The sequence below is a fragment of the Phodopus roborovskii genome, unplaced genomic scaffold (genome assembly GCF_943737965.1).
Source record: "Phodopus roborovskii unplaced genomic scaffold, PHOROB, whole genome shotgun sequence".
Taxonomy (NCBI): domain Eukaryota; kingdom Metazoa; phylum Chordata; class Mammalia; order Rodentia; family Cricetidae; genus Phodopus; species Phodopus roborovskii.
The window spans coordinates 2,635,280-2,658,231 of NW_026126541.1; the positions used below are offsets into that span (position 1 = coordinate 2,635,280).

Below are 22,952 nucleotides of genomic sequence, written 5' to 3' on the forward strand. Positions count from 1 at the left end.
CAAAGACCACAGAAGGATAATATACAAACTCTAGAAATGACAGAGACAACTCGCCTGGTCAGTCACCCAAAGTTCTGTAATGTATCTTCAGCCCATAGGCCATAGTGTGTTTGGCAGACTCCTCAGAAAAGCAGGAAACTTTAAACTGTCTTCTTGTATTGGCAGTTTGTCAGTCACTTTTCTCTGTGTCCTGCAGACTGTCTGGCAGACTCTTCCATGAAACAGGAACTCTGTAGCAATGCCCATCTGGAATCAGCAGTCACTTTTATGAGGGTCCTGCATGTCCAGTTTATATAGCACAAAGTCAAACAGTCCAGACAAGAGCAGTATCTTGTCCAAATGGCTAGTCTTGACATATTGGAAGCAAACTCCATAATGAGTTTCTTCAATGTCCATCTTCCTTTCTAACGCAGGTGGTATGGCCAGGAGTTATGCATAGCTATAAGTTTATTCTGAGGTAGATTTAAATTTTTTTCTTTTACTTTATGTGTATGTGTTTATGTCTGAATAAGTATATGCCATGTGTGTACAGTTATCAGCTGAGAAAGAATAGGGCATTGGATTCTGTGTAGCCAGAGTTACAGGTAGCTGCAAGCTGTCCAAAATGGGTGCTGGAACTACATCCCGGTCTTGTGAAGCAGAGCATTGCCTTAAGTATGGAAACACTTCTCCAGTCCCTCAAGTTAATTGGTAACATGGTGTGTGACACACTACAGTAGATGTCCAACAGCTCTAGCTTACTTACTGAGGAGTCATCTTTTCACCTATGGAGCTGAAATTCCATCTTGTCAAAACCCATTTACCTGGTGTACTCTGGAGTCTGGGCTCATGTTCTGCAGAGTGACTGCTGAGCTGACCACATGCTTTCCTCATGCTAACAACATGTGTCACAACATGGGGAAAGACACTGTCCCTTCCTTTTTCAGTTTTTCCTTGGTATCTGCTTTGATATTCAAACTCATGTTTCCTCCTTCATGTGAATTTATCTGTACTACTTTTTAGGATATTCTTCATGTAAAACATATCAACCTTAGGCCATTCTTTTATTTAGAGTAATATAAGCATTAAAGTTACTTATATGCCTCCAAATAAACACTGCCTAAACCACAAAATTTTGATATGCCGAATTTATATTATAATTCAATTATTTTTATTTCCCTTTTGGACAATGACTTTTTTCTTTTATAAATGTGCCATTTAATTTCCAAATGTTTAGGTTTTGTTGGATACTTTTTTGCTTGTGAATTTTTTTTTACTTATTTATTTATGCTAGAAAAATACAGTATGTATTATTCCAATATTCTTAACTGACTGGAAATTAAACTTTTCAATATAAAATTCTCTTTAATTTCAGTGACTTTTTTATTAAATTGTATCTGATTATCACTAAAAATGTTAGCTTTCTATGGTTATTGTATACAAAGTATGTCTTTTTATTCATTAGCTTCCTTTTAGAATGTTTCATTGCTATTTATATATATATGCATGTCTGTGTCTGTGCATTATGTTTAAGGGTGTCAGAGACATTTCACTTTCCACAGAGCTAGAGTTACAGGAGGCATCATCTGTTAGATGTGGGTGCTGGGAATGGATCTTGGGTGTTCATTAAAAGCAATGCATGCCCTTCACCACTGAGCCCTCTTTCCTCCACATAACCTGGAAAAGTATGTGTGTCCTTCTACCCAGCTCTTCCCTCTAACTTTGGTGACTGGCTGACCATTTGGTGTCAGCTACTGATACAGACAAACTTGGGTCTACTCTGAATCATTTGTTTTATTGTTTTGTTCTTCTTTCACATTTTTATTCAGACTTCATTAGTGTTTTAAGATTACCATTAGTGCTTGGGCTGCAGAGCAGGCGGGTCTTTGTGAGATCGAGGCCAGCCTGGTCTACAGAGCGAGTTCCAGGACAGGGTCCAGAGCCACAGAGAGAAAAAAGATCGCATTGAATTCACATTGTGTCCTAGCGTTTCATCTTTGCATTTCCTTATTAGTTGTTTCAGGAAGTAAAATACACACCTGTCAGTGAAGACAAACCCACAGAAATGCTAGGAAATCATGATCTAAATATAAAACACAGAATAGAAATTTAAAACTGTTTTGATGTCAGAGAAATCTACCATGATGTCTCAGAAAATCAGTTAAGCTTGAGGGCCAGGACTAGCGGGAGGGGAAATTGTAATCAAGATATATTGTATGAGAAAATAATCTATCCTCCATAAGAGAGAAAAAATTTAAAAAACACTTGATATTGGTTGTTAGTGTTTTATCAGAACAAAGTCTGATCTCAGAAAAAAACTGTAGTTACAGCTTTTTTCTAGTGGAACTGCCCTCAGTTGGTTCATCTAAGAGTCACACAGTCTTTAAGAGAACCATTTCCATCTTCCAGTGCTGCAGAGCAGAAGCACGCTGCACACAGGAGGCTGCAGGCACAAGACACCTCACAGAAGAAGGCAAAGGGAAAGGGACTCATCAGAACGGGGCAGCGGAGCTCGGGGAGGACCCTGCGTCCTATGCTAGGCGGGGAGTGCCCAGCGTCCCTGCACCCGCACTTCTGAGCGGCCATGGGCGATGGCATCCTTGGGTTCCCCTTAGGTCTGATCTCATCACAGCACACTGACCATCTAAGGAATTATTATTCGCTTCACTGTGAGTTTTCCGGTTAAGAGGAAATATACTCAAGGAATTATTGGGCAGTGGCAATCAGCTGCAGCTCAGCCTGATCCGGAGGCAGAGAAACAAACCTCAGGTAGAAGAGAGCCTCTGGGGACAGGTGTCCCGGACATTCCCTGCCTGTGAGTGCTAAAGTACTCTTATTTTCCTAACAGCTCCTTCACGCCCCTCTCTTTAGCAATTGTTTTATCATCTTATTGGATTCCATTAACATGCATACAGATATTCATACTTTATACAAGCTTGATGAGCAATTCACAGCACAAGTTCTAACTCATCACATGGCTTATACATTTGTTCCTTACACCTTTAAATTTCATATTCCTGGAACCTAGAACAGTACCTTACAGTCACATGACAGTAAACTGATATTCACACCAGACAGATGATCAACTGCTCAGTTCCCAACATACTTCTGAAGAGTGTGAAATACACAGTCACCATGGCAATATGCATTCACTAAGTAAAAGAGTTAGCTGTGTAATGATGGAATTTGCCATTATACAGAGCTCACCTTCCAGAAAACACATTCATTCTAAGTGACTCACTGTAACAGACATGGTGCAGGCACACTTTTATACCTCAGGGCTGAGAACGGAGACAGGAGGGCCATACCAAGTCTGAGGCCAGCCTAGGATACACTGGTCCAAGCCAGCTTCTGCTACATGTGAACCCTCAATCAAACAATCAAAGGAGACCTGTGTCAGTACCTCCTCTCAAAACGTTTGCCTGCTTTTCCAAGTCAGCAATTTCCATCTTCATGTCTTCTTTCATCAGAATGTCCCTTTTCTTGGCGATTTCATACTCATCATTGAAGTCTGTAATTTCCTTAATAAATTTCTCCTCTTCTGCTGTCACTCTTTTCTTTGTGGCCTCCTAAAAAGCAGAAAAAAATGACTAAATCTCCACACTGGTTACAATATTCTTCAGCGGCCAAAGTCTCATCAGCTGTGTTTGCTTCGCCACAAACACCCTGTGCTGACCAAGCCAATGTGCTTATGGATGGAGGCTGTCAGACAACAAGTTTTATCCTTACAGATTCTGGAGAATCAGTGAAGTAGAAACTGTTACATTAATCACTATATGTGTGTCTGTGAAGTTACTTTACAATCACATATGCTACTTTGTCAATATAATGCACAATTAGGTGGAAGAGTAATAAAGAAATGTGAAAATTACAACTTTTACTCAAAGGGACGATGGCTGCTTTATAGGAAAAAGAAAACTGTTATCTGAAGGCAAATTATGCAATCATTTCAGTTAGATCTAAATAGGTTTAATGTTATGAATCAAACATCCAGAGTGCATGAAAATATGAATTTAAATCTTTGGACAGGACAAAAATCTAATTTCCTGACAGAACTAGAAACATCAGTCTTCTGCATTTTTATTTTTCAGCTGGCATGATTATTATGAGGAATCACTTTTAGAAGCTGGTCATGTCATGAGCTGTATTTTTCATTCTTACATACATCTTACATACTTGTTTCATTTATTTATTCATTGTGTGTGTATGAGTGTGGGTATGCACATGCTATCACATACATGTGAAGATTGGACAACTTGCAGGAGTCAGTTCTTCCCACCATGTTGGTTCCAGGGGTTGAAGAGTCATCAGACTCGGTGGAAAGTGCCTTTACCCACTGAGCCCTCTTGATGGCCCAAATGTATCTCTTTGAAATGACAGCTTATGACTAGTCACATCTCAAAATTGTCATGTAATCATAACTACTGCTCAGTTTGTTGGCTTTAAGATGAAAAGATAAACAATATATTTTCACCCATGCTCATAAATATGCCTAAAAGTATAAACTTCTCTGGTTTTGGGGAGCATTAAAACAGGGTCTCAACACCAAAGTCATTGAAAACAATGGCATATTGTTTCTCTTAGGCTCATTGAAACTGTAGTATATCCTTGCCAGAACAACTCTCTCAAACTGTATTGCTGTCAATCAGTTTTAATCAGCCCTTAATATTTTTTATTTGAACAGTATTGTCAGCTGATATTCATACATATAATTGTCTCAAAGTAAAGCTGTATATATATATGTGTGTGTGTGTGTGTGTTTGACACAGTTACTGACATGGCTAGAGACTTACGAAGGCTTGCAGCAGTGTGTCCCTTTGGTTCATAATTTCACTGCACTGTCTCTCTAGTGCATTTTCGTGGGTTTTCAAAAGCTTTAAAAGGAATGATTTTTCAGAAAACTGCTGAACCTTCAAAAGGAAAATAAAGAAACCAGAATGAAGCAAATGAATACAAATTTTAGGAGCTTGGTTAATTTAACATGTATGCAATTGTATATATGAGACTTTCCCTGTAAAATCTTTAAGATGCAAAATTAAATTTCCATTCAATGTCTTTCTGTGTGCACTGTTGAAAGTGACACACAGCAGTTAGTTTCCAGTGCCGTCTTCTGGACAAGCGTGGGCTCCTCGTGGGCACGGTTAGTTTATTTTTCCTCACCACAGTCAGGATGATTCCATCTGAGGACTGAAGTCATCTGACCATACACACTGAAATCCACCTCTGGAGAACTTGCTCCAAGGAACAGATTTCTTTTCTCACAATTTCTATGATTACTAAGAAAAAAATGGGATGAAAACCACAGCCCAAACCCAGTATTGTGACTATAGCTATAAGAAATAATAAGTTTCATTAACTATCTCAAATTCATTCTGAGAACGGTCTTCTGACTTTATTTGTTTACTCTGGGGGGTCTAGTCTTCAGAAGCTGGACAGCGGTGTTAGCACCGGCAGGTTGCTGAAGGCCAACAGAGTGAAACACCCCAGCCCCTTCTAGGCACTCAGCCAACCGATCTTCCTTCCTTCCTTCCTTCCTTCCTTCCTTCCTTCCTTCCTTCCTTCCTTCCTTCCTTCCTTTTTCTTTCTTCAGTTCTTCGTGTATAGCTCTGGCTATACTGGAACTTGTTTCGTACACCAAGTTGGCCTGGAACTCACAGAAATTCACGTGCCTCTGCCTTCCAAAGGCTAGGATTAAAGGTGTGTGCCACCACCAAACAGGATCAGAGACCAACATTTCCCCCCTTTCCCCCACAAGAACTCAATTTTAAATTTTCATACCCCATTTTATTTTAAAGAGAAAATGATTTCATAAGTACTGATAGTAGATAGAAACTATTACTTCATTTGGACTTTGAAAATGGCACCTTCTGAAACATGAATCAAATGCCAGAACGATAGAGAAATGGATTCTGGACTGAAAACAATTTTTCTACAGTGTTCAGTACTGGCCCTCGTGAGAATGTATCACCTCTGGTTTAGGGCTGTTCTCATCTCTACAGAGAAAAGAAAAATGATATAAATACAACTGAAATTGCAGAAAGCAAGATTTATATTAGTTATAAGAACTTCCTCAAGGTGAGAGACAGGTTGTGAAATCTCTGTCCCAGAAGATATTGAATAGTAAAGAGCCTGGAACAGTCTATTCCAGAGGCAAAGGGTTGGCTTCAAAGACATTTTGAAATATTACAGCTTCTAAGTCCTAGGCATAGTGGCATTTAGAAAAAAATAGCTGAAGTGGAATAGGAGCATGATCTTGCATTTATATAAGGTCGTAGCACAGCTGCCCCAGCCTACAGTCACTGGTGCAGTTCCCATCAACCGTATAGTAAGAAACCAACAGAGAAAGATGGAGATGTTCAATCTGCACGACTAGAGATATGAGGGTAACAATGAGATGCTGTCTTGTGTCTGTAATGCAGAACAGAAAATGTGTTTGCCAGACTTCAGGGTCGCAAACATGCCAACAGAGAAGACAAGGGTAAGAACCTGACACTTCAGAGCTACTTCATGATTATTATACAGATGACAATAAAGTAAGTGTACAAGTTTAAGATTTATAAAGGACATGTAATTAATTAAGGGTAAGTGTGGGAATAAAATCCAGAGCTTCCAAAATCCCTCCTATTAAATCATGACATTAAAATGGAAATGCTTACACTATTTTTAAAGTAATTATGGCAGTAAGAAGAACTTTAGCACCCCAGCACTAAAAGTTAAAGCACTTAAGTTCTACAGAGAATTAGGAAAACCACCAAACGCCGAGTCCCCTATGTCCGGACACAGAACCTCATTGTGGTTAGTAGGCAGGGTTATTGAGAATTGCTTCAGACACACAGGTGAGTGATCAGTATGTCCAGCCATGTGACAATGTGACACAACAGTATCCCACACAGAGATCATGTTTGAAAACTGTGTGATTGAGTTATCAAAACAAATAAATAACAATTGCAAATAAATCTCATGTTTTCACTAAGTACTCTGGAGTGATATGCATGCACCCTACAGGCCATGGGCTGACAAGCTCTGCTGTAATGCATTAAGGCACTTCAAATAGTATGTCCTTCAGAATCGAGATTTTTGACTTCTAATTCTGTTCTGACATTGATTACCAAAACCCACAGGGAAGGAGAGAATCAATTGCATAAAGTTGTCCTCTGATCTCCACACACCCACCACAATCCTACTCTTACCCCATTGTCTCTCTCTCTCTCTCTCTCTCTCTCTCTCTCTCTCTCTCTCTCTCTCTCTCTCTCTCACACACACACACACACACACACACACTGCCATGAAGGGAAACTATGTGTTTCCAGCTTCCAACAAGCTGCCTCACAGTACTAAGTTCCTCGGTTAAGGTTGCAGATGGTAGATGACACTTAAGATTGAGTGTCCTGTCTCCATTCTTGGGTGAGTTTTGTTTTCAAAGGCACAGCTCTGGTAGCCTCTCCCAGGAAGCAGAGAGTTAGTCTTCCCGCTCTCTTCCTTATCCCAATTACTACCTTTTTAATAATAGCATTAATATTATACCTCCAGCCAATATGCCAATGAAGATGGGGAAATCTCACAAACCACCAGACATAGACAAAGAGGTAAAGACAATTAATGCCTGCCATGACAGGGAAAATCAGTGTTCACTAGGGTGAGTCCTGATAGGTCTCCAATGTCAGTGATCAGCACTGAACATGTATACAATACAGGAACATAAATTAACCCATAGATTGTATATATACACACATATTCATACACAGATATGTTCACTACATGGACCCAATAGCTTGTGTTTGAGTGCCAATCTCACTATTACATGATACAATTATCTGGGTGGACAGAACAAATGATGGTCCTTTAACCTTCTTGAGATCTGCTGCATGTGGCATTTAAAAAGTGTTTCTGTAGTAAACCATGACCATGCCTAACAGGGACCTTTGAAGTTCCTAAAAGGATGATGGTGTCCTACAATGACACTTCCACCAGGACCACAGCAATGCCACTAACCTGACAAACGCCACCCAAAAAGATCAGGTTTGGACTACAAACTGCTTACACAATTTCAGGGTGCCTAGCTGAGATGGCAGCCTCACAGACTGCAGACAGGACGTAAGATAAGATAAGATAAGACAAGATAAGATAAGATAAGCCCTGCATTTTCCTGTTACACAGAGACTGGACAACAAAGGCACAGCTAGCTCTCCCAGGACTTGAAAATCACCCCATTTCTTTTTCTTCTCAAGTTCTGCTGAAGACACTGTCAGCCCCAGACAACAGGAAGTGATTTAAGAACAAAATGCAACCTTCCCATTCACTTTAGGTTTTTTATTTTCTTTCTTTCTTTCTTTCTTTCTTTCTTTCTTTCTTTCTTTCTTTCTTTCTTTTTCTTGTGAAACAAGATTTCACTATGTAACCTTGGCTTACCAGGAGATCCCTATGTAGACCAGGCTGGCCTCAAACTTCTTGACATCCACCTGCCTCTGCCTCCATATTAACTCTGATATGGCAAGCAAAAAAAGGTTCAATACAGGAAACATCCACCATGCTCCAACCTCCGACAATCTCTTCCTCATTCTTCCTTCTCTGACCCATTGCTTTTCCTGCCTGTTCCTCAAAACACACCAGAACCATTTCCTCTACACCTTTTGCACAGAGTCATCATTCATTCATCCTGGAAGTCTCATGCTCAAGATCTTTCAGAGTACCAAAAAAATATAGTGTTTAAAATCTTGTATAGGAACAGGCTTTCTCAACTGAAAAGAGTTCAGAGGCAAATACATAAATAAGGATTTAAAGAAATACGTACATATTGAAATAAGTAGTATCAAAGATTCTAACAACATAAAAATTAAAAACTCTCATGAGAAAAAAAACAACACCACAAGCCAAGATTTAAATGACAAAGAGTAATAAGTATGGTATAAAGAGCTAGAACCTATAAGAAATTTAAAACTCTATTAAGTCAAAAACATTTAAATTGAAACTATAAAGGAGACAATATTCTTTTGCTATACAGCTTACTAAATTATAACATATAATATACACATATATCCACATATACATATACATATACAGTGTAGCATCAATAATAAAAACCAAGAGACACATATTGGGGTTCAAAGTCAAGATCAGAGAAGCAAAGCAGCCAGCCACTAGAAAGTTCTCACCTCTAACAATGCTCAGAACAAAGGGGCAATCTTGTCCTCTGATTGCATCTCCAGACTGCACTGATCTCCACCAAGCCTCAGAATCCTAGATTGCTCTCTGAGACTGTACTGAGCTCTTATATACTCCTAATAATGGGATTAAAGTCATGATCTCTGTTTCTCTTTTAGACTGATTCACTCTCACATAGCCCAGGGTGGTCTTAGATTCACGGAGATCCATCTGCCTTTGTCTCCTGAATCCTGGGATTAAGGTGTGCAGTGTACAGTCACTACCTTTCGTCTATGGCTAACTAACGTAGTTGACTTTGCATTCTGATCTCCAGTGGCTTTATTAGATCATAAACAATATATCACGATTCCTATTTTTAACCTAATATAAAAAAGAAGGCTATAACTAATATAAGAAAAGCCATGTACAATAAGTACAATAACAATATACAATATATAGACAAGCCATCAACAATGCCTATCTTGGTGAGTCCAAAAGGTTGCACCTAATTCCTTTCTTATTCTAATTTGCAGTAGCAAATTATATTTTAATGTCTGTCAACATTATATACATTTCTTTGGTGACTTTCTTTTCTGAGTCTGGTAAACAAGGAAAACTATAAATATCCTACCTAGTCTTCAACTCTCTCAGAGACCCAAGAAGGAATTATTAACTGAGAAGGCAGGGAGTGCAAGAAAGCGACTTCCAAAAAATTTGTGAAATGACATCAACAGCTGTCTGCCTGGACAGTTACTCAAGGTTGCTCTACAACATTGGGGCATCCATCCCTGGCCTACAGACTTAGCATATCTGACAGACTTCTCTGTGAAACCGGATATTTGAAGGACTGTCTACTTTATCTTAGCAAGGTTTGCAGTCACTCTCTTTTGTGTCCTGTTTGTCCAATTTGGACAGCATACTGTCAGAAGTCAAGGCAAGGGCACTTTCTTGCCCAGTGGGTACTTTTGCCACAAAGAAATTAAACTCCACGTTGAGATTCTTTGGTGCCCATCACCTTGAGTACATTGGTGCTGCCAGGAGCAGACATCTGTCATTGTCATAAAAAAAAGAAAGAAACTATATTATTATACTATCTTGAATGCCATATTCTGTAGATCTCCAAAGTGTTGGAAGATGACCTATTTAAAACATGTTTCTGTTTGACTTTGCAAACATACCTAATGTCACTGAAAGTTCAAATGTAATACGTGACTAATTACTAACCTGTATTTCCTTATTATACCCCATAGTTGGTAATAACAACTTACACAGACTAGAAATTTGAATTACAGTGTTAAATGAGCTATATATATGTCAATATACAACATTTGTATACAACATAAAAAGGGCAATCCAATGTAAAGTATTTAGAACTAGAAGTTGCCTTTTAAAAGTATATTCAATAATCTACCTTTTTAAAAAATATCATCCTATTTATATCCTTGCTCTATTTTTTTAGAGTATATTCAATGATTGACCCTTTTATTCTACCATACCTACATCCCCCTTTTTTCTTTTAAAAACAAGAGCCTTGAATGTATTCTCTTTTAGTTTTTTCTTAACCATTGCAAATAACAACTTGTAACCAATCCCACTAAACAATGACAAACATCTATAACCCAATGAGCAACCAAAAGCCCCCACCCCACCTCTTGGGAAAGTGTTCTTAAAGTTACTTCCTACTGTCTGTGGGTGCTGGCATCTTTAGGAGATCCTAAAGAGAAAACCTTTGGGTCAACTGTCAAACTGTATCATTTTTGTTCAGTCTCTGCATAATGGGAAAGTACAGCTTTGTCTCAATTCTGGCTAGAGTAGTCTGAGCGGCTGGATCATCTCAGCTGGCCACCTTGAAACTGATCTGAGCAGTGCCTGTGAGGCTGGATCTTCTCAGCAAGTCACCTCAAAATTTTTATGAGCTGTTCATAGTACAAAGCTGCTCTTTAGTTGGTGCTGTTCAACTTAATGGTGCTATCAAAGGTCGCTGTTAGACATGGTCATGGATCACTGCAGAAAACTGAAAGAAAGTAAAACTGAAACCATGTACAGGAAGGCACATGAAACCTTTTCCAGAATTAGTACTCTGTATGACCATTAATATCATGACAACACTTTTAAATTTATAGACCTCAAGAAAAGCTTCAATGAGTCAAAACAAAACCAGAGGATTAAGAGATTAGTGGCAACACAATAGTTCTGAAGTATTTGTTTTTCTTCTGTCCCATATCAAGTGGCTCTTCTGATAAAAGAGGGAGAGTTTGGATTTTCCTTTAACAAGCATGCTTGGGTTTAGAGAAGGAGAGAGCCACAGTCCAACTCCAAAGCCACTTTTAATCTTTAAATGGACTGGGACTACAAAAAGATTATTTTTATTACATGAAAGTAGAAAAGATCAGAAACAAACATTTGGGAAGATTTATGAAATTGTATCCTGTTGGAAATGTGATATATAGCATTAGGCCAATTTATTTCTTGGAACAATTTCATTGCATGATTTGTTTTTTCTGTTTCATTTGTCTAGTGGTCTTTGGATTACTTACCTGGATGCCTTTATTCTCTTGAAAAGTCAGGGAAAAAATACCCTTCCCTAACCTTAATTTTGGGGAGTTTCCTTTTTGGCAAATTATATCTGATCAATTAAAAAAAAAACATTTGTTAACATTATAGGTTAATTTAGATGAAATGGCCATGCTGCTTGATGAAGTATCCTCTCTTTCTTCTAATTAAGAAGTGTTTCTTGTTCAGAACTAATCTTTGTCAATTTTGATGGTATCCATAGATTTTCTTCTCTTGTGGAAACAAAACCCCTTCTCACGTATCCTGGTTTTCATTCTGAGGGCAACATATCTTTAAAGTGTATCTGGTTTAGTTTTGTTTTGTATTATTCAATGTTTCCTGGCAGCTGTGTTCCTTTCTCATTAGCATTTAGAAAATTCAAAGTTAATCAAGCACTATGAAATCTATTTGATTCTTTTTTCATCCCTTTCTGTTTATTTAGCATATTCTTTAGAGTTCAATCTGATCTTTCTATAACTGCCTGCCCTGTAGGATTGTGTAGTATGCATGTAATATGCTTTATAGTATAATAAGCAACTGTTTCATTTTCTTAGAGACATATGCTGGGTCTGTCTTTATGTGTGCAGATATACCTATGATGGCCATAACTTCTAGCAAAGGTGTGAGTACTGAATCAGCCTTTTCCAAACTCACAGCAGTTGTCCATTAAAATCCTGAATAGGTATCAATGGTGTGGTGTACATATTCCTCTTTTCTAAATACCACGAATAGGAACACATTCACCTGCCAGATTCCATTCCTTTGAGTATCCTTTGGGTTACTTCCTAAAGGTAGTGGAATTTGGCTGTATAAAGAACAAGCAGGGCATTTCCTTATAATTTCCTTGCCTTGTTACCATGCGACCATGTGGAAGTCTTTTTTTTTTTTTTTTAACCTTTGCTATTGACATGGTGTTCTTTATAAAATTCTGGGGCCTTTAGCACATTTACCATCGATAATTGATCAATTTCTTCATTGCTTTGTGCTAGAGAGCCTGTCAGACCCATGTGGAATCTGATAATTCCCACTCCTGGTTATTTCTTGTAACTTTTTTTTTTTTTTTTTTTTTTTTTTTTTGAGACAGGGTTTCAATGCATTACTTTGGAGCCTATCCTGGTACTTGTTCTGTAGGTCAGGCTGGCCTGGAACTCACAGAGTTCTGTCTCTGCCTCCCTAGTGCCTGGCTTATTTCTTGTAACTTTATAAATAATAAAGTGAATTCTATATCATCTTGTGTAAATTCAGCAGTGTAAATATACAAAACAACTCTCTGCATATTGTGAATCAGTAACTATGTTGAGAGATTATATAAAATCCATTAACCATGAGAACAGCATGTAAGTTTGGCTTTTGGACAGATTCATAAAGGCTTAAATTTTCTGACTTGTAACTTGCCTTTCATGATTTATTTGCATTAGTATAGAATGTAGAGGCTCCAGAAATTGGTGTTTCCCGAACAATGTGAGGAAGGATCCAGTCAGTTCTCTTTGCAAGTTGAATCCTCTTTGGGGATAACTGTTTTTAACTTCTCCCCAAAAATTACTACAAGGTCTTTACCAGGGTTCACTTTCTACCCATAATTTGACAATTTCATCATTAGTAAAAGGTACTATTTTTTTCTGCTGGATCTACTCTTGCTAATTAACAAAGTCACAATTTTCTCTTTAGAATCAACTCAGAGATCATTTCCACATGAGTTTTTAATTCTCCATTTGTCTTATGTGGTAAACAGGTCCATTCTATAATATATCTTCCCTCTGCATTAAAATCCTGTAGAAAAATGCTTAGAGGATGATATGTCTAGAATTCAGTTAAGCTTCAGGTCCACAGAATCCACATGAGCAATGTGTAATTTCTCTTCCACCAAAGAGAAATCTCTCTCAGCTTTGCTGTTGATTCCCAAGGACTATTTAAGTTCTTGTCTCCATCTAAGGTTATCAGTCAAACAGGTACTATCCCATAATGTGCCATAGATCAGAAATGTCTCCTAGCAAGCTATGAAAGTCATTAAGTGTCTGCCATCAATCTCTCCTCATTCGGGCCTCTTGGGATCTAATTTTTGTACTATTTTGTAGCCTAAATAATTAATACAATCTCCTCTCTCTCTCTCTCTCTCTCTCTCTCTCTCTCTCTCTCTCTCTCTCTGTGTGTGTGTGTGTGCGTGTGTGTGTGTGTTTAAGGAGCAATTTGTAATCCCCAACAAGACAAAATTTTCTTCAAACATTCTTTCTAAAGCATCAACATTTTAATCTGATAGTAAAATGCCATCCATGCAATGGTAAACTACAGACTGAGGAAATTTCTTACATATTACTTCCAATAGCTACCTTACAAAATATTGGCATAAGGCGGGGCTATGTATCATACCCTGTGGGAGAACCTTCCATTGATATCTCTTAGCAGGCTGAGAATTATTAAGTTAAAAAACTGTGAAGGTAATTTTTTTTCATCTTTTTCTTGTAAAGGTATACTGAAAAAACAATCTTTTAAATCAATAACTATGAGAGGCCATCCTTTAGGCAACAGAGAAGTCAAAAAAAATTCCAGACATTGGTTGAAATGCCTTATTAACAGTTCTTAGGTTTGTTACCGTTCTCCATTTTCCTGACTTCTTTTTAAAACAAATACAGAAGAATTCTAAGGGCTGGTTGATTCCTTAATATGCTAAGCAGTTAGTTGCTCCTGTACCAGCTCTTCAAAACCCTATAGTTTCTCTGTTGTTAAAGCCCAATAATGCACAACCCATAGAAGTTTGTCTGTCAACCATTTTAAAGGTAGAGCTGGTGGTACCTTTGGAAGATCAGCAGCTGTGTGTCCTGTTCTTGTACAACCTGAATTGTCAGTGATTGTTCTTTATACTGCTTTCTAATGTTTTTACAGAACCATATGTGAACTTGTTTGTTTCTAAGATTGGGTAAATATTATGCGTGCTCCATTGCTGTAACAAATCACATCCCCACCAACTCACTGCAGTATCACCAACATATGGCTTTAAGTTTCCTGTCTTCCTGGCCCTATATGTTTCACTATCTTGTGCTCTGCTTTACCTGAGATAAAGTCCCAATCCCTAAAGTTTGAACATTTACCTCCTGAAGTGGCCAATTTGGATGCCAAGATTCTGGTGAAATTATAGTTATGTCCATAGCTGTGCCTACCAGAACTTTAATAATAACATCATTTATTTGAATTTTTAAGTTTGGTCTCTGCTCAGTTATGGAAGTTTGTCAATATACTTGCTTCATATTTTTTTTCTGAAATTTTTTGTTCTCTTTCATAGCCCTTCTATCATTCAGAACATTATGGTCTCTTACAATAGTTAGTAGGTTCTTTAATTGCTCTGGGAAGGAGTTTCCATGGCGACAGAAAATGACTGAGCCAGATTAGGCATGGGGGCCTTCAAGAAACCCCTCAAGTAGTTTACCAACAGCAAAGCATTGTTGACCTACATTCATTTGTTCATCGCCTGCCTTTGCCATACTTCCTGCATAATCCAGAAGGTAGGGGCATTCCGTTTGCATTATGCTTAGAAAATGCATTGTTTCTAGGAACATCCTGTTTACAATACCTTAGGCCTGACTTCATTTCCCAGAGCACATACTCCTCTCGCCTATCTCCAAGGTGTCAGTCATTCTCTCCACAAGCATGATAAGGCTTTCTCTGAAGAATTACAGGAAAAAAAAAAGCTAATTCTAAGATAATTTTCATTATATAACTGAGGTTTTTTGAAACCAATTCCCCTGTTAAGAAAGGCTTCACAGTGCTGGAGAGATGACTCAGTTGGCAAGAGCACCTGCTGCCCTTGCAGAGGACCACAGTTCCATTCCCAGCACCCACGTAAGGCTGCTCATGTCCATTTACAACTCCAGCTCATTTCCAGGTTCTTTTTTCTGGTCTCCACAGCACATACCCACATGTGCACCCGTCTACACAGAGGCATACATATGCATAAATAAATAAACAATGATATTTAGTTTAGTCAACATAGTATGACTTATAGACTGTACAGGTCAATGTTTATTGAATGACTGCACATGCTTAGGAGAAAATCACAATTAACTGATTTTCTAATAAATCAAAAAAACATAAAGTAAATCTGAAAGGGTATTCTGTGCTCTATTTTCCTCTTGGCTCCAGGAGATCTTTTCTTTTTTTTTTTTTTTTTTTTTTTTTTTTTTTCTTTTCAAAGCATTTCTGAGGTTTCATATTATACAATTTTGAAAAGAGGAATGGAAGTAGAATCGTTGATTTTACAATTAAGAACAGTTAAATGGATTTTCAACTTTGTGAATACAAGCCATTATAAGCATGCCACTTGGATGGTGTATAATCCCCTGAATCAGAATGTCTAATATCCATGTTGTCATAGTCTGATCTAAATTATTATTCTAAATATTCTTTGAATTTTTCAATTGTTATAAAGGCAGCACTAATGAAGGAGAGACCAATAAATGCTATATGTAATATTTAATTTGTAAGTAATCATTCTATCTCTGTGACCATGAAAAGGGGTGTGGCTTCAGAGAGGCCAAGCCTTCTCACTGAAGAACGAGTCACAAGCAAGGTTTTTATCAGGAGCCCATACTAAGAATGAAGTGCCAAGTGGTCAACAAGCACCTAGAAAGGTTTTCAGTAAGTGTCACTAAGTAAATAAGATGTACAAGCCAAAATAAAATACCTCTACATAGTCATGAATACAGCTTTTAAAAAGCCACTGAAATAGTACATAGCAAATGTTGGCAAGGACAGAGGCACAGAGGCTTCACACATACTGATACAAACACGAAAGTTTTTAGTTATTGTGAAATTCATTTCACATTCCTCAAGCTGGGGGGGGGGGAGGATAGCGAACAGACAATAACCCCAATTCTACTCCTAGATGGAGTACTCAACAGGTTTGAAAATATATGGTTACTCATACATTTGTACACATGTATCCATGGAAACATTATAACTAAATAATCTGAATGGTCACTGATGAACACACAAAATAGTGTGTGGATGCAAGGAACATTGTTCACCCCCAAAAGGGAATGGAATGCCATTTGCCATGCTATAGTATGGATGAGCTTGGAAACACTGTAAGAGAGAGAGATGTGTCACAAAATGTTACTGTGTACCTACATCTATACAACATGTCCAGAGGCAAAAGAAATGGATTGCCTAGGATGTGGGGGTGGTGTCTTAGGGCGCTATGGGGTGGTTGCTAGCTGATGTAGTGTTTCTTTTGAGGGCAATGAAAATCTTCTTAAGTCAATGATCACAGAACAACCTTGTGAAAAGTTACCAATCACTGTTTCCTAACTTTAAAGAATGTATTTTTTGTAAAGTGACCCAGGAGCTTTGTTCCTGTCTTGGAAAAAGAAAAAAAAGCATTACATAAGCTTATGTGTCCTGTATACCCTTCCCTGATTACAGTTATATGCCACCCCTAACAGGGTCAATCACTATCTTGATGTGCTATTTACATCCCATGAATGTCATTATACTTGACTATATTTACATACACTCACAAGACAGATTTTTGCTCTGTATATTTGGTACTTCTGCACTCACATACCTTCTACAGGTTGCTTTTTAGCAACTTATGTTTTGAAGATGAATTATTTTCAAGTCATGATTTTTAAACAGTACCACCTGACCCGTGAGATTCTGAAGCCATATTCCTTGTAACAGAAACCTAGTTGGTCTCTGGCCCCCTTTTTATCAGTTCATTTGGAGGCTTCCTCCAGGTATCCCAAACTTCCACTAATAATATTTTAAAACAAAAGTCCATTCTATACCCTGAAAGGCCCTTAAAGGGTGTGTATAGAGTAATTCATCCTTGGCTGAGAGGTAACACAGTGCAAGGGAGAATCTTGTAGAATGTTCTGTAGCATGTGATACAAAGAATGAATAATAGAGATTATCCATAATTAACCTGGACCATTTCAGACAGCAGCAAAGTTTCTACATGGTCATTCTGATTTTACCACTAAAACCTTTTCCACAAACACTATGGTTGCCTCTCTGACACACATTCCTCATTTCCTTGCTAACCAGTTAATGTTCTAAAACATGGGGCATCCTCACTGAACTTGAAGACTCAAGATCATCACAGATCCTGGAAGGAAAAGCTTATCTACATGATGGAGAATGGGAATACCCCTGCCTGTCTCTGATTTTGAACTGAGAAGTTCATGACTTTAGCAGGTGCTAATACCTATGTGAGGGTGAGGACACAGGACAGCCACACGTCACTGGACTAATACAATCCCAAGTGTCTGGTGCCGATAATTCAGGTGGATCATCAAGGCTCAAGGACAGCCTAGGAGAGATGCAGACTTAAAGGGCAGGCCCAGCTACAGACTGAGATCCTGTCTCCAAAATCAAACATCAGCATCTTAGACTCACCTGCCAATGATGACTGCTAAATTCTAACCCTTGAACTGCAGGTTGAAATGTTTGAGGACTTTCCTCCTAAAACACTTTCCCCCAAGCTTCAGGGACGCTGCCTGGGATCAGAACAGTGCTCAGGAAGGATGCACGGTGCAACGAACAGACGCAGAACAAGCTAATACTTTAGGAGTCCCTCAAGCAGCTTTAGTAAATGGCCTGGTAACACCTTTCAGACCTGTATTATGTGAGAGAAAAAACAACTATTCTTCAGTGACCCACAAAGGGAAGGTTCTCGTTATCAGTGACAATGGGGATGCCATGAATCAAATATTGGGTCTCCAGTTACACAAGTCAGCAACATCCCGGTGTTCTGTAAGCAGAATTTCTATTGTGCCATAAGCTGACAAGAGTCGTCTTTCATCCACATTTTTAAGTAAATTTAAACCATTCATAAAATTATAAGGATAGAATACATTTTGTTTAATACACAAATTTTAAAAGAAAACAAACCACCTCAACTAAAATCTTCCATTGTAATATTATAAATAATAATAATTTATGGTTTTATTCTTTCTTTGGCTTAATATTTCAGTACGAAAAAACTACTTCTCAAGTTCAATAAGATGGTAGAATGTCTACATTTATAAATAAAAATGTAATTGGAGCCATTGTTACTTCATTCCAACATATTGTGTTTAAAATTCATAAAGCATTATTTCATGTTCTTAAGATATTTCTCTGTCCATACGAGTAATATTATTCAGACCAAGCAGTTTATATTTTTCTATATATCATATATTATATATAGTAAAATATAATAAAAAGTTTGAAAGAGAGCAGAGAGGTTTATGGGATGGTTTGGAGGGAGACAGGAAAGAGGGAAATGTTGTAATTATATTATAATCACAAGTTAAATGGGAAAATATGTAAAATATACTAATAGCCTAGTCTTTCCCTCCATTTATCCCTCTCATAGGAGTATGGCACAGTATTAGGTTTTATTCAAGATATTTATAAAAAACTACCCAAAGTATAATTACATGCCATATTTACATATATGAAACTCAATAGGTTGCTTAATTTTAGCTTCTCTGACTTCCACACTACATCTTCCATCAACAGCTGGGTGCTTTAGGTACACAAGGAAGAATTAAGGTGACCACAGCATGCTCCCAGCCTCTGGCTTTCACATTACCAAGCTTAGCCAGGCTCACTATAGCTGCCAGTCATGTTAACCAGGTGTCCTGCAGCTGCCTGAGTCACAGAGCAGCACTCACACAATCTAAAGGACTCATCCACTCCTGAAAGGCAAATGCTATCATTCAAGTTCTAATTACATGCTACCTAGGTTCTACAGAAGAAGAGAAAAGAGAAGACTATACTTCCTAAAAATACTTTTGACTGCAAGCCATTTCCTGAATAAATGCCCAAATAGTTTCTGAGTGCAAGAATATACAACAGCTCCAGGATTGCCCTATTCAAGGTCTGTTCCAGCTTTGCTTCATCTGTTTGATAAATGGGTCAATAAACACCAAGTCAAATACTCAAGTCAATATATTTTCATTGTTATTAGCAGACATATAATTAACTCTGAGAAAAAAAGAATCAATTTATGATTACTTCTTTAGCTCTTCCCATTACTCATTTACATTATAATCTTAATTCCACTTTAAAATCTTTATATATACACAACATCTTGACTCTAATTATAAATCAAATTACCTCAACTACAAGTTAATGGTGTATGAACTGTGACCCTCACATGCTAGTTTTATTAGTAAGATACAATTATATCATTGCCCATGTATATGAGCTGATTAAAAAGCAATGGACACTTATGAGCCTATATTAATTAGTAATTTCAATGAATGATTTTTAAACAATATTAGAGATTTGCTGTGTTTTCTCTAGCACAAACAATTAAATCATTTTCTTTAAGTATGTGTAGATACCAAACCACATTTCTAGTCTCAGGTAAAATAGGCTGCTAACAACGAAAGTATTACAAAGAATAATAATTTGTCTTACAAAGGAAACATTACAAAGAAAAAAGATTTCATTTAAAATAAATCATATACTATCTGCTGTCACCAATCCCAGGAAAAAAAAATGCAGTTTATACAAAAGCTTACTAAGTGACCTTTAAAAAATATTGCCCCAGATGCAAAGCTTCAGACACATTATTATATGTCATGAAAGAATATTCAAGATGAGCTCAAGTGTCTGTTTTAATAGAGTTATGTTTTCCTTAGTGGTTACTTTTATTATGGTAGTTATTTGGTTTTATATTATATATCATGACAGTCATTTAAACTCTCAACTTCTTCACCTGCAAAATGGGAATGTTGGCGGTTCCCCTCGGAGCTCCTGTTAGAACCAGAGGAGTGAATGAATGCCGCCTTTGAATAGTGCCTGGCACATGAACACTGTTAGCTGCCAAGACGGATATGTCTGTGTCTGTCCGTCTGTCTCTCTTTCTCTCCGGACCTTTTCTTCTGCTGGGTTCCATTTGCCAGCTTTCAAAGAATCCTAATTCTTCCTGGAGGAGAAGCCAGCTACATGACGACTCTTGCCAGTGTGCCCAGCCTCACCGTTCGGCACTGGCATCAGGGGCTGCTTCCTCTTTCATATAGGGAAACAAGGGCTCAGCGGCTCCATGAATAATAACCCCAACTCATGCTTTCAAAGACCGCCAGTGTCTTTTAGGTGGAAGGGAAAAGGAAGGGAAAGTTTGGTTGGCATGTACTCATAGTTACGAAGAATAAATGCTGGTAGCCCACTGCATCGCAGGTGACTGAGGTTAGTAACATAAACGAAAACACTCAAAAACAGAATGACTGTTGCCACAGATGCATGAACCTGGACTTGAACATTATAAAATGTATAAGAAACACATGGAACCCATAAACATGTACAGGTCCTACTTGACAAATTAGGACGGCTCGTTCCTTGTTATCTATCACACTCTGCGTAGTGAACGTTCTCACACGCAATGTTTGCTAAGTAACAATATAAGGAGAATAAAGGTGGATAAAGAAATCTAAGTATGACCCTCTCAAAGTGCCAGGGGCTGCAAGCACCAGTACGTGCTGGCACTTAGTAAAGGGAGGGCTTGGGGATAGGGGAAAGAATGGGCGCTCAGCGGGTGCTGAAGGCTCCAGAATTATTTTACCCACAGAAGGATGATGGGAGATGTCATTCTGTAAATGGTTAATGAATAAAGCACTGTTGGCCAATAGGAAAGCAAGATAGGCGGGACTAGGAGACAAGGAGGAGAGAGGAAGTAGGGAGGAGGAGTCAGCATGGAGAGATGGGAGAGAGCAGAACCGCCATTCCTCCGCTCTCGGTAAGACCACGTGGAAATACATAGAAACGGGCTAATACTCAAGACAGAGCTAACCGATAAGAAACAAGTACCCGGCCAACAGCGTAATATCAAATACAGAGTCTCCGTGTGTTATTTGGGGCATTGAGCTCCCTAGCGAGCGGCTGGCATGTGCGGCAGTCACGGCCACGGCCCCGATGGCGCTGCGCCCTCCCTCCCCTCCCGTCTCCCTCCCCCTCCCTCCCCCTCCCTCCCCCTCCCCCTCCCTCCCCCTCCCCCTCCCCCTCCCCTCCCACCCCGCCCACCCCATGCACCCGCAGGCCTGGGGGCCGCCCCCCTCCATCCGCACACAGAGCCCGGGCGCCCCCGCCCCGCAGGCCCACCTTGGCCTCCAACTTCATTTTCTCCCGGCGCAGCTTCTCCGCCGCCTCCGTCATTCTCTCCCGGCATCGGCTAAGGTCGGACCGCACTGGAACACAGGCCGGGCCCACTCAGCCGCCCGCCCGCCCGCCGGGCCTCAGTGCAAGGGGGAGGGAGGGGAGGGAGGGGAGGGGGAGGGGGGGAGGGGAGGGAGGGGGGAGGGGAGGGGGAGGGTGCGACTGCAGACTCCAGACCCTCCCCTCCCCTCCCCTCCATCTCCATCCCCTCCCCCTCCCCTCCCCCTCCATCTCCATCCCCTCCCCCTCCCCTCCCCCTCCCTCCTTCCCCTCCCCCTCCCCTCCCCCTCCCTCCCCTCCCCCTCCCCCCTCCCCCCCCCCCCCCTCCCCCCTCCCCCTCCCCTCCCCTCCCCCCTCCATCCCCTCCCCCTCCCCCTCCCCTCCCCCACCTCCCCGCAGCGCCCTGCGGCTCTCCTCCGCCTGCTGCTCGGTGAACAGGATTTGCTGGAACAGCGACTCCAGGCTCATGGCGGGCGGGGCGGGCGCTGTGCGGGCCGGGGCAGGAGGCCTCGCGAGAGCTCACGATGGCCTCGTGCTGGCCTCGTGCTTGACGACGGGGGCCGGGTGGGGCCAGTCTGCGCCGTCCGCGCCCTTTGCGGAACCCGAGTCTGCACAGCGCCTGGCGCGGGCGAAGCTTGCTGGTTGCAATCACTGCTTGAACGCGAAAGGCTTTTTGCGGCTGCGCATGCCGTTAATTAAATGCATATATTTTCAGTTGTGGTAGGTGAAAATATTGACAACGTTATTCTGAACGTAGAATTGGCTCTGGCTAGACTTTTTAACAGTGGCTTCTTGTTGGACAGTGCTAATAAATTAAACAAAATAAGGTAAAGGCGGATTTTGTCACATACAATAGGCTTAATTAATAGCCCATTAATGGCTGAATATAATCAGTTATACATTTTAACCTATCCTAAATTTCTGCCTTAATTCTCACTAAGTCCTGTCTGCATAAAATGTAACGTTTAAACTAACGGAGTGCACGCTGAAACTATAGTGAAGGGGGAAATAATTACTCAGAGCTATTGAGAAGCAAATGCTAATGAAAAACACCCCAGTCTTTGGGTAACCCCTCTTGCCAAGCTTGCTTCATTTACAACCTTGAAACCTCATGAACAAGGAGTAACCGTGTTGTTTTTATT

The 22,952-nt window shown here is 39.6% G+C and overlaps 1 protein-coding gene across 1 annotated transcript in view; it reads right to left on the reverse strand.

Moving 5' to 3' along the window:
* Positions 1-22,278, reverse strand: part of Ccdc172 (coiled-coil domain containing 172) — a 45,505-nt gene extending 23,227 nt beyond the window's left edge. Inside the window, exons 1-4 of the mRNA XM_051200021.1 lie at positions 22,200-22,278; positions 21,757-21,842; positions 4,773-4,889; positions 3,383-3,548 (exon numbers count right to left, since the gene is read on the reverse strand). Coding sequence (XP_051055978.1) covers positions 3,383-3,548; positions 4,773-4,889; positions 21,757-21,842; positions 22,200-22,278 — 448 coding nt within the window. The remainder of the gene's footprint in view (positions 1-3,382; positions 3,549-4,772; positions 4,890-21,756; positions 21,843-22,199) is intronic.
* Positions 22,279-22,952: the final 674 nt, after the last annotated feature.